This window comes from Alosa pseudoharengus, unplaced genomic scaffold (genome assembly GCF_046254945.1).
Source record: "Alosa pseudoharengus isolate Yale_2024_CS ecotype anadromous, Long Island Sound unplaced genomic scaffold, YU_APseudo_1.1 YU_APseudo_1.1_scf_4, whole genome shotgun sequence".
Classification (NCBI taxonomy): domain Eukaryota; kingdom Metazoa; phylum Chordata; class Actinopteri; order Clupeiformes; family Clupeidae; genus Alosa; species Alosa pseudoharengus.
In genome coordinates this window covers 7,763,647-7,778,721 of record NW_027468774.1, presented here as the reverse complement: position 1 = coordinate 7,778,721, position 15,075 = coordinate 7,763,647, and the positions used below count along the sequence as shown (strand labels likewise).

Below are 15,075 nucleotides of genomic sequence, written 5' to 3'. Positions count from 1 at the left end.
TGTGTGTGTGTGTGTGTGTGTGTGTGTGTGTGTGTGTGTGTGTTTGTGAGTGTGTGTGTGTGTGTGTGTGTGTGTCTGTGTGTGCATATATGTGACTGTAGTGTTTGTGTGGCTGCGTCAATCAGTGAGAGCGAGACAACACTACCCAACACAAAAGGACACAGTGTCATGTGGAACTGGTGGGGTGCAGATGAGGGCTAATGAGAAACTAAGCAGCAGAACCACTCCTTTGGACCTGACAGCAGTGTGTGTGTTTGTGTGTTTGTGTGTGTGTGTGTGTGTATGCATGCATGCATGTGTGTGTTGAGTTTTAATAATATGAGAACCTGAGCAGCAGAACCGCTCCTTTGGACCCGACTGCGATGTCAGGCAGTCCGTCTCCACTCTGGTCCAAAGCAGACTCGGCCACGGTCAGCCCAAAGAACCGCAGTCCAGACCGCACCAACGAACCCGCAATCCTCTATAATGGAGAATACAGACAGTTCAACAGAAATGGATATCGGATTTGGATTTCATTTTTTTTTATGAAGGTCATCGCTATGAATTATGCATACATTCACAATATAATGTGATCATAAGTCATTATAATAATTATTATAATAATTTACAAACAGGCATGAGACTCTGATAATATTCATAATGTATTATAATTAATGTATTATAGGTATTGTTTATACTATCATAATCTATAGGCCAAAAATGTTTTTGCATAATGCATTATACCACAGACCCTGCCTGCTTATTACTACATAAAGTCTGACTATAACCTGTTGCAAAATATAATTGTTTGCTCTCTCTCTCTCTCTCTCTCTCTCCTCTCTCTCTCTCTCACCTGTGAGTAGGTGGGGTTGATTCCTCCTATCCCCCCGTTGAAGATGTACACACTGCCCTGTCCGTTATCCTCCAGAGGAGCTCCCACGGCCACGTCCCTGATCCCGTCCCCGTTCAGGTCAGCCAGGCTGGCCAGAGACAAGCCGAACCTCCCCCTCTGACCCTCCATCCCCAGCAGGGACACCCCAGTGTCCTGCACACTGGGGTAGTAAAAGTTGTAGAACTAGAGGGAAAGACAGGCTTAAATAAAGATTGGCGATCCAGTACTCCACCATAGTGGAAATGTAAGTTAAATTCAGGATAATGGGTGCACAGACATTTCTTTATGCACTCTTAAAGTTCCCCCCTTTTCCCTACAAAGTTTATCTCCTTCCATTTCCATTTGTGTGTGTGTGTGTGTGTGTGTGTGTGTGTGTGTGTGTGTGTGTGAGTGTGTGTGTGTGTTGTATATTTGTTTTTTTTTGCTATGGAAATAACATTGGATCACATTAATTTGACAAATATAGCCGCAAGCGGCCATTACAGACCCGACCATGTGTGGCTCTGCGAGCCGTGCCATTTTGGAAACCAACAATACACTCACTCAAGTGGTGCAAGTGTCAATGGAAACCAACAATACACTCACTCAAGTGGTGCAAGTGTCAATGGAAACCAACAATACACTCACTCAAGTGGTGCAAGTGTCAATGGAAACCAACAGTGTTGGGAAGAATACTTTTAAAATGTAATCACTCCATCTAAGTACCGTATTTGTCACTATCTGTCATTAGCTGTCTTCCTTTGTTTACTTTTATGCCAGCCCTCTTGTGGCCCCTTTGTGTACTGCTTCTCCCATGTGCTTTTGTTTTTTCCCCCATGAGTGTTTTATTGTTTGCCACCTGCCCCTGATGGGTCTGGCTTAATTGTTTGATCGCTTCCCCTACTTAAGCTCGGTTCACCCTGTGCTCTGTGTCAGGTTGTCTGTCCGTCTCTGAGAGTGTGCTCCGTTCAGTAAGTCCTCTGTGTTTCCCCTTGTTGGATTCTGACTAGTCACTGCCAAGCTCATCATTTTGCCTTTTGGAATTTTTGTGAAGTTCTCTGTTTTTGGCCCTTTGAACTGCCTTTACTACTGTGGACATTTGCTTATGCAGTCTTTTGAGTTTGTTTTTTTCTGTTGACTTTTATATGGGCCACAACCAGTTTAACTTCTGAGCTTTTTCCCTTTGTTGGATTTTTTGTCGTCCACGTGCGAAATAATAAAAGCACTGAAAGGAACTGCTATTGGGTCTCCCTGTCTGTACTATAACAGTACAACCTGACCAAGATGGACCCAGCAGACCACCAGCTGAGGAGCGCCCTTGAACAGCAAGGAATTGTGCTTGGAAGACACTCCACCCAATTGGACGCAGTAGCTGCAAGTGTCAGGGACCTGGCTGCTCAGATTCAGCCCCTGCAGCTAGCACGCTCAGCTTCTGCTTCAACACCTGCAGCCATCCATGAGTCTCGTCTGCCCACACCTGAGAAATACTCGGGTGAGCCTGGCACTTGCCGCTCCTTTCTTACTCAGTGCTCACTCATTTTCCAACTTCAACCTGCCACCTTCCCTTCTGACCAAGCTAAAGTAGCGTATGTTCTCACTCAACTCTCTGGTCGAGCAAGAGAATGGGGAACAGCATTATGGGAGGCAGAGTCACCGGTCTGTGAGGACTTCTGTGAGTTCTCTAACGAGATGAAGAGAGTCTTCGACCGCTCTAAATATGGCCATGAGGCTGCACGGGAGCTGCTACACATGCGTCAGGGCCGCCGGTCTGTTTCAGAGTTCGCCATTGATTTCCAGACCCTGGCAACATCCACTTCCTGGAATGCGGGAGCCATCTTTGACACCTTCTTGAATGGCCTTTCGGATGAAATCAAGGATGAGTTGGTGTCACATGATCTCCCATCAACCTGCGAGGAGTTGATCGACCTAGCCATCAGAGTTGACACTAGGCTACAACAGCGCCCGGGTAGAAGATCCTTCTCCTTTCGCCCCAGACCGGCCAGCAACATGGTCACCACTCAGCCAACCACCAGCACTTCCGACCCAGAGCCTATGCAGGTGGACCATGCCCGCCTGACCCCAGCCCAGTAAAATCCAGCGCTCATCAGTAGCTAGAGGGGTACTGGTGAGTGTGACGCCCATAACACCCTCCTCTGCGCAACATTCTCTCCTCCCGGCCACCTTGAGCTTCGGCAGTCTCCAACAACAATTGATGGCTCTGGTGGATTCGGGGACTTTTGACCCAGTTGCAACTACCCACTACTGCCCTTCACAGACCCCTGGTGGCTAATGCATTAGATGGTCGGTGGCTGGCCAACATCACCCACATCTGTGAGCCGGTGAGTCTATGCCTTTCTGGTAATCACCATGAACAGTTGGCCTTTTATGTTATTGATTCTCCTCAAGCTCCTATAGTTCTTGGCCACCCCTGGTTAGTGAAGCATAATCCACACATTGACTGGGTAAATAAACTTATTGTGGGCTGGAGTCCTCTCTGCCATTCCCAATGTCTCCTCCAGGCGCAGACACCGTCTCCTGTCTCCAATCCAGCGGAGGAGTTTCCAGACCTCTCAGCAGTCCCGTCTCAATATCTGGACCTCAAGGCAGTTTTCAGTCCAGAGCCTCTTTCCTACCCCCACATCGCCCCTATGATTGTGCGATTGATCTGCTCCCTGGCACATCCCCTCCTAGAGGGCGACTGTATTCCCTGTCTCGTCCCGAAACTGAGGCCATGAATAAATATGTTCAAGAGTCTCTGGCAGCGGGCATCATCAGACCCTCCTCCTCTCCTGCCGGTGCTGGATTTTTCTTTGTTGGGAAAAAGGATGGATCACTTCGACCCTGTATTGACTACTGAGGCCTCAATGACATGACCGTCAAGAACAGGTACCCCCTTCCTTTAATGTCCTCTGCCTTTGAATTACTGCAAGAAGCCACTGTGTTTACAAAACTGGACCTAAGAAACGCCTACCATCTAGTCCGCATTCGAGAGGGAGATGAATGGAAAACAGCCTTTAACACCACCACGGGTCACTATGAATATCTGGTAATGCCTTTTGGACTGACCAATGCCCCTGCCGTTTTCCAGTCATTGGTGAACGATGTGCTAAGAGACATGATTAATCAGTTTGTTTTTGTCTTTTTGGATGACATCTTGATTTTTTCCAGATCTCTCTCTGAGCACACTTCACATGTCCATAGAGTACTCCAACGACTACTCGAGAACCAGCTCTTCGTGAAAGCTGAGAAATGCGAATTCCATCGCGACACCATGGGCTTCCTTGGATACGTGGTCTCAGCCGGAACTCTCAAGATGGACTATCCCAAGATCAAGGCAGTGGTGGAGTGGCCAACACCATCATCTCGTCGTGAACTTCAGCGCTTTCTCGGGTTCGCCAACTTTTACCGGCGCTTCATACGAAGTTACAGCACCCTGGCGGCTCCCCTCACCACCTTGACCTCGTCCAAGATCAAGTTCCACTGGTCCCCTGAAGCTGAGAACGCATTTCAGGCCCTGAAACAACGCTTCACTTCAGCCCCGGTCCTAGTCCATCCAGACCCTGCCCGACAGTTCATAGTGGAGGTTGACGCTTCTGATATCGGTGTGGGAGCTGTGCTGTCTCAAAGATCTGCCAAGGACAACAAGGTTCATCCCTGTGCCTTTTTCTCCCACCGCCTCACTCCCACAGAACAGAACTACAGCATCGGTGACCGGGAACTGTTAGCCGTAAAGTTGGCCCTTGAGGAATGGAGGCATTGGCTGGAGGGGGCCTGTGAACCCTTCCTCGTCTGGACAGACCACAGGAACCTTGAGTATCTCCGCTCTGCAAGGAGACTCAATCCTCGGCAGGCTCGCTGGTCACTGTTCTTCACAAGGTTTGACTTCACTCTCTCCTACCGCCCTGGCCACAAGAACGTGAAGCCTGATGCTCTGTCCCGACTATTCAGCACAGATGAAGAACACCATCCTGCCCTTACGTCGCATTATTGGGGCTGCGAAGCTGGAGATTGAATCTGTGGTCATCGCTGCCCAGGGCCATGACCCAATCCCCAGTCAGTGTCCTCCTAACCTTCTCTTTGTTCCTACCTCTGTCCGCTCACAGGTACTGCAGTGGGGCCACTCATCACGCCTCTCCTGTCACCCTGGATCCGACCGCACCCTCAGCTTCATCGCCCGGCGGTTCTGGTGGCCCACCCTGAGGGAGGACACCAACACCTTTGTTGCCGCTTGCTCCATCTGTGCTCAGAACAAGTCCTCCACACGCCCACCTGCTGGACTGCTACAACCCTTACCTATTCCGAAGAGACCCTGGTCCCATATTTCCATCGACTTCATCACTGGGTTGCCCCCGTCTGCTGGTAACACCACCATTCTCATGGTTGTTGATCGCTTTTCCAAAGCGGTACATTTCATCCCCCTTGCTGGCCTACCGTCTGCTAAAGACACTGCCAAAATAATGATACAGCATGTGTTTAAGCTGCATGGACTACCCTCTGAGGTGGTTTCGGACAGGGGTCCTCAGTTCACCTCTAGTTTCTGGAGGGCTTTTTGCAAATTGTTGGGTGCTTCTGTCTGCTTGTCCTCTGGTTTTCACCCACAGACGAATGCCCAGACCGAGAGGGCCAATCAGCAATTGGAGACAGTGCTGCGCTGTTTGGCCTCCCAGAATCCTACCACCTGGAGTGAGCAGTTACCGTGGGCAGAGTACGCCATAAATTCCCACATCTCCTCCTCCACTGGTCGGTCCCCGTTTGAATGCTCCCTGGGCTATCAACCACCACTCTTCCCGGACCAGGAGGGAGAAGTGGGGGTCCCCTCCGCTGAAGCCTTTGTCCGCCGTTGCCGGCGGTCATGGAGGCTCACCCGCTCTGCTCTACTCCGCACTTCCTCCAGAATGAAGAGGCAGGCTGACAAGCACCGCTCACAAGCTCCCCGTTACCGTCAAGGGCAGCGCGTTTGGTTGTCAACCCAAGACCTTCCCCTCAAGACTGAATCCCGCAAGCTATCCCCTCGCTTTATTGGCCCCTTCCCTATCGCCAAGGTCATCAGCCGCTCTGCAGTCCGGCTCAAGCTCCCTTTCCCCCTCCGCCGCATCCATCCCACCTTTCACGTGTCCAAGATCAAGCCCTTCATCACTAGCCCCATGCACCCTTCCCCAAAACCCCCCCCATCTCCCCGGTTAGTTGATGGCGGGGAGGCTTTCACTGTGCGCCGTCTGTTGGATGTCCGACGGAGGGGTCGGGGTCTCCAGTACCTCGTGGACTGGGAGGGCTACGGCCCTGAGGAAAGGTGCTGGATCCCGGCCCGTCACATCTTGGACCCATCTCTCATTGCTTCAAGCGCCAGAGACTTTTTGACTCTTAGTGACGCCATGGGGCGTCTTCGGGGGGGAGAGTACTGTCACTATCTGTCATTAGCTGTCTTCCTTTGTTTACTTTTATGCCTGCCCTCTTGTGGCCCCTTTGTGTACTGCTTCTCCCATGTGTTTTTGTTTTTTCCCCCATGAGTGTTTAATTGTTTGCCACCTGCCCCTGATGGGTCTGGCTTAATTGTTTGATCGCTTCCCCTACTTAAGCTCGGTTCACCCTGTGCTCTGTGTCAGGTTGTCTGTCCGTCTCTGAGAGTGTGCTCCGTTCAGTAAGTCCTCTGTGTTTCCCCTTGTTGGATTCTGACTAGTCACTGCCAAGCTCATCATTTTGCCTTTTGGAATTTTTGTGAAGTTCTCCGTTTTTGGCCCTTTGAACTGCCTTTACTACTGTGGACATTTGCTTATGCAGTCTTTTGAGTTTTTCTGTTGACTTTTATATGGGCCACAACCAGTTTTTTCCCTTTGGATTTTTTGTCGTCCACGTGCGAAATAATAAAAGCACTGAAAGGAACTGCTATTGGGTCTCCCTGTCTGTACTATAACAGTATTCTAAATACTTGGATTACATAAGCGCTGTTTTACATTTTATCAAGTGGGAAATCAAGCTGCTATTTCAGTTTGTAAGACCCACAGGCGATGTCAGCAAAAAACCCACAACTTAACTTTATAAGATAAACTGAAACATTATGCATTTTGTTAATGCACAAGATCATCTCACAGAAATATTAGAATTTCAGTTCAAAAAGCCCAGAAATTCATATGAGAAGGATTCTAAAAGTAACCCCTTAAAATGGCCAAAGTAACTGTATTCTGAATACCACTCATTGAAAATGTAACTGTAACTAAATACAGTTACTCATATTTTGTATTCTGAATACGTAATCCCGAATACATGTATTCAGTTACTTCCCAACACTGGAAACCAACAATACACTCACTCAAGTGGTGCAAGTGTCAATGTGTGTAACTTGTTTTTGCAAGTTTTATACATTAGAAACACTTACTCCCTTCTTGTTGGATGTGACGTTTTACACTGTGACGATGATACTCACTAGGTGACACTTCACCAAATAGGTTGCAATGATTTGCCTCTTTATGTCTGTGTGTATTTTGACTAGTGACATTAATTAGAATGTTTCTTGTGTCGGCCTGTGTATCTGTGTGTGTGTGTGTGTGTGCATGCATGTAGCTGAAAGTACACAGGATGAATCACATGAGGGGGCGCTAGTGAGTCCCCGGGCGGCAAGACTGAGCAGCGGGCACTATGGCTGACGTGTGCCTAATTTAATGAGTTTTCGACCAGCTGGGCACCAGCTCAAAAAGGGTCATGTCCCAAGAAAAGGATGAATAATCCTTACAAAAACAATTGGGCTTCGCACCGTCAGTATAAATAACCATAATAATATTAATAATAATCCTTACAAAAACAATTGGGCTTCGCACCGTCAGTATAAATAACCATAATAATAATAATAATAATCCTTACAAAAACAATTGGGCTTCGCACCGTCAGTATAAATAACCATAATAATAATAATAATAATCCTTACAAAAACAATTGGGCTTCGCACCGTCAGTATAAATAACCATAATAATAATAATAATAATCCTTACAAAAACAATTGGGCTTCGCACCGTCGGTATAAATAACCATAATAATAATAATAATAATCCTTACAAAAACAATTGGGCTTCGCACCGTCGGTATAAATAACCATAATAATAATAATAATAATAATCCTTACAAAAACAATTGGGCTTCGCACCGTCGGCATAAATAACCATAATAATAATAATAATAATCCTTACAAAAACAATTGGGCTTCGCACCTCGGTGCGCAAGGCCATCCCGGCCCTGCACCGTCGGTGCTCGGGCCCTAATAAAAGAGAGAAGTGCTTCACTTGGACTCCGACAGCCAATACTCTGACTCAATTGTATGAACAATTAAGACAAAAAAAGGTCTGAAAGACCTGTGTCCCATTGCCTGCGACATATCACCTGATGATATGATATTCTGTAGACAAACACTTTCCCCTCTCTCTCTCCCTCTGTGTGCATGGGAGCAGATGCCAGAATCAGATCAGTGTTGGAGTCTCCATCCAAATCCACCACACACACCTCTGCTCCAAAGTACGCCCCGATCTGAGACTGAGAGAGAGACACAAACAGAGAGAGAGATGGATGGTTCACTTGAATTGAACTGAATTTTGAGAGAGAGAGAGAGAAAGAGAGAGAGAGAGAGAGAGAGAGAGAGAGAGAGACTGTTTGTGAGACACTGACATTGAAGTTGGTGAAGTGTTTGTTCTCAGACCATAAAAAAGGATGAAGTTAATCTATAATCTTCAGAATGAGACCCATTACCTGTGCAAGCTTCTGCAGTAGTTGGTTTTCAAGTCTGAAGACCATGACCAGTCCTTTGTGGTTGTACCTGGGGGCTCCCATAACTATGTATCTCTGCCCCAAATAGTTAACTACAGCCATGGAGTAGCCTGACCATTATTGCAGAGAGTTTGGTGATGAAATATCACATCAATAACATAAGAGACATGTTAGCTTTCATCACATCAATAACATAAGAGAGATATAGCATTCATGATAACAAGAGAGATAGATGTTAGAATGCATCACATCGGTAGCATAAGAGGGAGAGATAAGATAGATGTTAGAATGCATCACATCGATAGCATAAGAGGGATAAGATAGATGTTACAATGCATGATAATAAGACAGATACAGTAGATGATAGAATTCATCACATCGATGACATAAGTGATACAGATGTTAGCATTAATGATAAACATGAGAGAGATTTCTTACTTCCAGTAACTATATGCATGTGACAATAAACTTCCTTGTATCCTTGTAGATAAAAACAGATGCTAGAATTCATGATAACTTAAGAGGGATAAGACAGATGTTAGCATTTATGCTACCAGGTGTGCTGTACCATAGCCATAGGGCTATTCCAGGAACCATGCCTCATTGGGGGTTCATTAAGGAACCTCTGAACAGAAGAGGTTTCTCCACAATGGGTGAGGGGGTCATCTCTATGTCCCCCAGGTCCTATGTTCCCCGCTTGGGATTAGGGTTAGGGTTAGGGTCCTATGTTCCCCGGTCCCAAACAAAGCGGGGAACAAAGGATCCAGGGAACATACGCTCCCATGGTGAGGATCCTTAAAAGGTTCCTCAAGGCTATTGTACTTCTAAGAGTGTACACTAATTCTGACAAGACTATGTTTTAGCAATTTTAGCTACAATGGACAAACTCTCACCAAGATAACTGTCAGGAGAGATCTGATCAACCCTCCTAAAGCTTGGATTCCTGCTGGACAGAGGGATGTCCTGATAACCTCCTCTCCATTCATTTGCCCCAACCACACTCACTAGAAACCTCTCCTACAAGAGAAAAACAATAGAAGCACCTTTTCATACAACAAAGTCTCAGTCAGACCGCACAATTATAATCCACTGAAAGACAGTCTAAGCATGCCATTATATCTGGACCTGAGCAATACAGATTCACCATCTACCAGCTATAAATAACTAAACTGTGTTGTCACTAATATCTAATAATTATGTGGTTGTTTTTATTATTAGTATTATACAATATGAAGATGTTTAACCAGCCATAACTCGTCGGTCAGACCCACACAAATTATACAGCATACAACGTGGGCATGGTGGATAGGGGACAGCATTAGCACAAGTTCAGTTCTTCTCAAACCCAGCATTGCAAGCCTACGCCACTTAGATAAAAGTGTTTAAGTGAAAGTGAAGTAGTAAATATCAGTCATCTTCACCTTTACAATATAAATAATATAACTATGCAAACATACATGTGGATTTGACACAAGGGCTGCACTGAATCCATTCTGGGCAAATTCCATCGTTGTTGCATCACCAGTGGTTTGGGATCCTGAAGACAGAGAGATCTTAGAGAGCTGTGGCACAACCTGCTCCTACATACTACTTGACCACCAGGGTGTGCTGTAGTATTTCTGATGCAATAGAGTTGGTGCATTCATGTGTTGCAAACAACAGCGGGTTGTTGTGCAAGTTGTTATTGTTTGATGGGCTATTAGAGATTATTTGTTTGAAATTGACAAGCTAAGTGAACACAAACTCTTTCACTTAGCTTGCATTTAGATTTTATGCATTTACATGTATTTACTAGCAGACTCTTTTATCCAAAGCAACTTACATAATGTTAATTATTTTACAAAGGCTATTGTCAGTGCCCCAATCGTGGTTAAGCCAGAGACTTTCTAATGAGGAGACACAGCACTCAAAAAATCCTCCATAGAAATGCATGGGGCTAGTTTGTAACGCCAATGGCCGTTGTCTACACATATCCCATCCCTTCCTCGGCAAATCGTCGACATGACATTGAGCCAATCATGTGGTGCGTTGTGAAGACACGGTGCCAATCTTGTGTTGTGAACTCGCCGCTGGAGCAAGATTGGTGTCGTGATTTCTGCCGAATAGGATGCCCCATGAGTGCCCAAAAAGCGTTGCAATATGGCCGCCAAGTGGAGGGACTTGCCTAAAAGGACTTTGGTTAAGCGCCTTGCTCAAGAGCACAACGATGAAAGCGAATTCCCTTTCAGGACACAAAGGAAGCCTAATGCGTCAGGTACAAATGGAAATGTGTTAGGTACAAATGGAGGGGCCTTGATCTGCTTGAATCAGTCTGTTTAAAAAAATGCGGGCTATCAAATGCACCTTGCGCAAATGTGACAACCATCCCCATCGCGTGGTAGGTTGTCACACACTATGGGATTTGTTGTCCCTATGTTACTCCAATGGGATAAATATGAATAAAATGAAATAATATGAATGAAAAATGAATACATTCTTGCATGGAAAAATGGATACATTCTTTATTCACATTTATCTTAATGGGATAAATATGAATAAAATGAAATAATATGAATAAAAATGAAAAATGGCTACATACATATTATTCTTAAAAATGTCATTGAAATGCAAAACCACATATGCGTTGAGAACATAAACAGGAAACAGGAAACAAGTATGTTCTTTTCATTGATATTTAGAATAAAACCTATTGAAACCAATGTTATATGATGATATAATGAAATACTAAAAATCCATATGCACATGACAACCAACCCCAACTGACATTGCTAGCTCTTTTGATTGCTAGCAGCCACATGCTTTAGCGTAGCTAAGAAGAAAGCTAACTAAATTGTAACTTTCTCTTTATACTTTTAAATGGTACTAATTATTGTATTGTCAACCCATTGTGTAATGAATTAGAATAAAAACACTGAATGTCTAAAAATTTAGTTTTAGACATGAAAAACAGTTAAAGCTGTCTCACATCAAGGTTATAAATCTTTCATTTCAAATTCCAACGTAGATGAGGAGGATCCATTGAGAATTCATATTTTCTTTCAACACTTCTTGAATTTCCCCTTGGGGGATCAATAAAGTATATATCTATCTATCTATCTTTTGTCAGGATTCATGCTATGTAAACATAAATCTCAAATTTGCTCATACCTTCTATGGCAATGATGCTGTTCTCCAGCGTGTTGCTGATTTTGTTGAGTGCCTCAAAGCTGTCCACTTTAAACATGTACTCTGATGCTGGTGAAGATGCAATACTCCTGAGCTCATTTTGTGCTGAGTGACTGTTAAAGGCGTTGCCAACCTGTGACATAAGGAGGAGGATTAGCATCTCTTATTAGGGGGCACTCTCTGAGGAGAGGTAGCAAAACACATACAGACAAGTCATTTGATTTTTTAGAATATTAAAAAAAGTTCCTAAAATCAACTGGTTAACAACACCTGGACAATGGGATTAACAGCTTGGGAATTGGGGTCCGTTTCCAAAAGGTTGTTAACTATGATAGCAACTAGCCTACATTGGGGGCTGTATTTTGGGCTCCAGTGCATGGCGTAAAGCTCGTTATTCACCAGCGCAAAGATTTTGCACGTTTATTTTTTAAACATTGGGACCAGGGGTGTGGCAATTAACAACCTAGGGAGGGGCCTGGCGCGTTGTCTAAAAATCACTATCATACACCACCTTAACATGATCAGAAGTCAATGGCTAGTTGTTCATATGCTATTTTAAGAGCGCATGTCAGTCATATTGGCAGGTGCACGCACCATCCTTCTATCATTCATGAACGCACACCAGCGCACGTCCATGCAAAGCATTACAAATTGCACGATTACAATGGGAAACATAATTAGAATAAAGATATTACGAAATACTGTACATCTCATGATGAGTAGTTATTCATCATCATTTGCAAATTGGTAATGACGGTTAAAAGTGATTAGGGGAGAGGCGAGAGACACGTATGGAGCACAGCTGAAGACGCACTGTCACGAGATATACATGTAAGCAACTCCTCTGGAGGATAAATGTTGTTTTATTCAGTCATTTGAGAAATATTAGGGTAAGTGTTGCTTTTTCCAGCCTATGTTTTCGATGGTAACCCATTGTCAGTCAATAGTGAAAGTAACTGCATATAACTGTCTTGTCGTTGACTGACTCCTTGGTGAAGTTAGTTTCACTTTGCCAATGAGTTCAAATAATAGACGAGTGCAAATGCGTGAAGGCTATGCTAGGTTTTAGTAATGCATGGTTTAAGAATGACTATTTCATACGGTCTCGCAAGCAGCCTCCTTCAAATGCGCCATTGAATGCCAAAATACCGATGCATTTGACATATCGCGCTTTGCGCCGTTAAAGGGAATGCCAGATGTCATTCTCATTGGTTTAAAATGATGTTACGCCCAAACACACCCATATGACTGATTAAAAAACCTAGGAACACCTTGTTGCGCCATGCGCTCCACTTTTGATAACGAAACCCCTCCCAATGTGAACTGGACATCCTACTAAATTTGAATAGACTTTTGACGAGTGACGATGCACTTTAGAATGTCATGATAGGGCCCTGGTAGTCTCACTGCCAAATGTGAGTCCATAGATTTGAGTTACGCATGCACAAACACTTCATATGGTCACATATCACGTCTTTCATTTTAAAAAAATTAAAAAAGAAGAGCATAATATTTTTGGTACTAAAAAGTGACCGAAATACGGCCATATTTCGTATCGTTAACATATCTGTAACGTGTTACTAACAATACTGTCAACTCAGATTTGGCAGTGACGCTACCACGGAAGATGTACTGTATCGTAGTTAGCAACTATGCTTTTGGGAAACGCACCCCTGGTGAAGATGAATGTCTGCTGTGCGAAAATGTGTGTCCAAAATGACCTGGAAATGGTGATGTAATGTCAAAAATGCCTGTGTTGTTCAGATATTCACTGAATCTTGTAATACCACACTGTCCCATGTGTGGTCGCAGTATTAAATACAATGCAAGTGAATTGCAAGAGCATTTCATACCCCAATGGCATATCTAATTATTTTATTTCCATCAGCCAGAGCTGTGACTCTGGGATAGTGTGAAGAATCTTGTGACTGTCCATCTGTGATGACAATGAGAATCCTGTTCGCATTTGGTCTCGCTCCAGCAGAGGAATCAAATACATTGTTTCTGTAAAGACAGATTTGTGATACTTTATATGATCATATACTTTTATAGGCTCTTCATAATCATCAGACATAGTTACTGGATTTGACACTTGAGTTAGACAATCCCAGTGCAAGTTACCCTTTTCACAGTTTTAATGAGAAACGATTAGATAGAAGAAATAAGTAAGAGTTTAAGGTCTTGGGCAGGTGGATAACTGAACAGTTAAAACAGATAAAGGTCTAAGGTGAGACTACACTTAGTCTTCATTTAAGACATACACAACTGTCTCGATGGCACTTGCAGTATGTGTCCATCCTCCTCTCTGGATGATATTGTCCACCTGATTTCCCCATCTTGTTCTATCAAAATGATTAAAGTTCACCTCAATGGAAGTGTAGGTGGAGTACTGGACAAAGGCAAACTGAAAATAAATAAATACACAAATACATGAATAAATACACCTGGTACCATACAAGACCAACCAACACTAACAAAACATTGGGTCAGGACTCACCAAGGTGTTTGGCGTCAGGAGTCTGCTGATGAGATTTTTCACAAATGTCTTCATGGCAATGAACTGGTAATAACTCACACTTCCAGACCCATCCAGCAGAAAAGCGATATCAGTTTTCTTACAATCTGTTGGCACACAGCAGAACAACGAGTCGTCACGATCAGGCAAATAGAACTGGTGTAGAAAAGGACTGAAGATGGGCATGAGGCCAATCACCCTGTAGAAACCACATTTAAGTCACATTTAAAACACAACTGATTTTCACAACGGAACTTTGTATGTAAACTTATTGAAACCCATCACTTAGTATGTAAATTAAAATAAAATGTAACTATTAATATAGAATTTAAATTAATAGTAAATTTATTTTTTATCTAAATTTACCCACTGCAAAACATCATACAGTACAACATACAGTACATATTAGTGCTTTGAGGCCTAGGGTATTTTCAGTGTAATTTTACTATGACTTATCTTGATCATTGTAAGGGCCATCTATATTAAGTAAGGGCCATCTATATTAAGTAACACATATCCTTCATTGTAATGCATTTTCATTAATATATATACCAGTATATATATTCATTTTGTTTTTCAAGTAATTTCAGAGGAACTGTAATTGGGTTGTTGTTATTCGATTTATCTTTACTCAGTCAAAACAATACAACTGCACTTTTATTGATATTACCTGAAATACACAATGAAATAACATGACTTAGTAATCTTTTCAAAAATGGATTTATAGTGTTTTAAAAAAGAGCTCTTCATACGTAGCTAGGCTATATCGTTTTCAAGACAGTATAAGCTATATATG

The 15,075-nt window shown here is 43.7% G+C and overlaps 2 protein-coding genes across 2 annotated transcripts in view; one reads left to right on the top strand and one right to left on the bottom strand.

Moving 5' to 3' along the window:
• Positions 1-15,075, top strand: part of grnb (granulin b) — a 269,480-nt gene that overhangs the window by 62,149 nt on the left and 192,256 nt on the right. The gene's annotated exons all lie outside the window — the stretch shown is intronic.
• LOC143103335 (integrin alpha-X-like) overlaps positions 1-15,075 on the bottom strand; it is a 34,024-nt gene that overhangs the window by 13,306 nt on the left and 5,643 nt on the right. Inside the window, exons 6-15 of the mRNA XM_076267169.1 lie at positions 14,262-14,386; positions 14,026-14,168; positions 13,618-13,768; positions 11,747-11,897; positions 10,057-10,136; positions 9,493-9,616; positions 8,582-8,709; positions 8,219-8,368; positions 833-1,054; positions 327-460 (exon numbers count right to left, since the gene is read on the bottom strand). Of these exons, the coding sequence (XP_076123284.1) occupies positions 327-460; positions 833-1,054; positions 8,219-8,368; positions 8,582-8,709; positions 9,493-9,616; positions 10,057-10,136; positions 11,747-11,897; positions 13,618-13,768; positions 14,026-14,168; positions 14,262-14,386 (1,408 nt within the window). The remainder of the gene's footprint in view (positions 1-326; positions 461-832; positions 1,055-8,218; positions 8,369-8,581; positions 8,710-9,492; positions 9,617-10,056; positions 10,137-11,746; positions 11,898-13,617; positions 13,769-14,025; positions 14,169-14,261; positions 14,387-15,075) is intronic.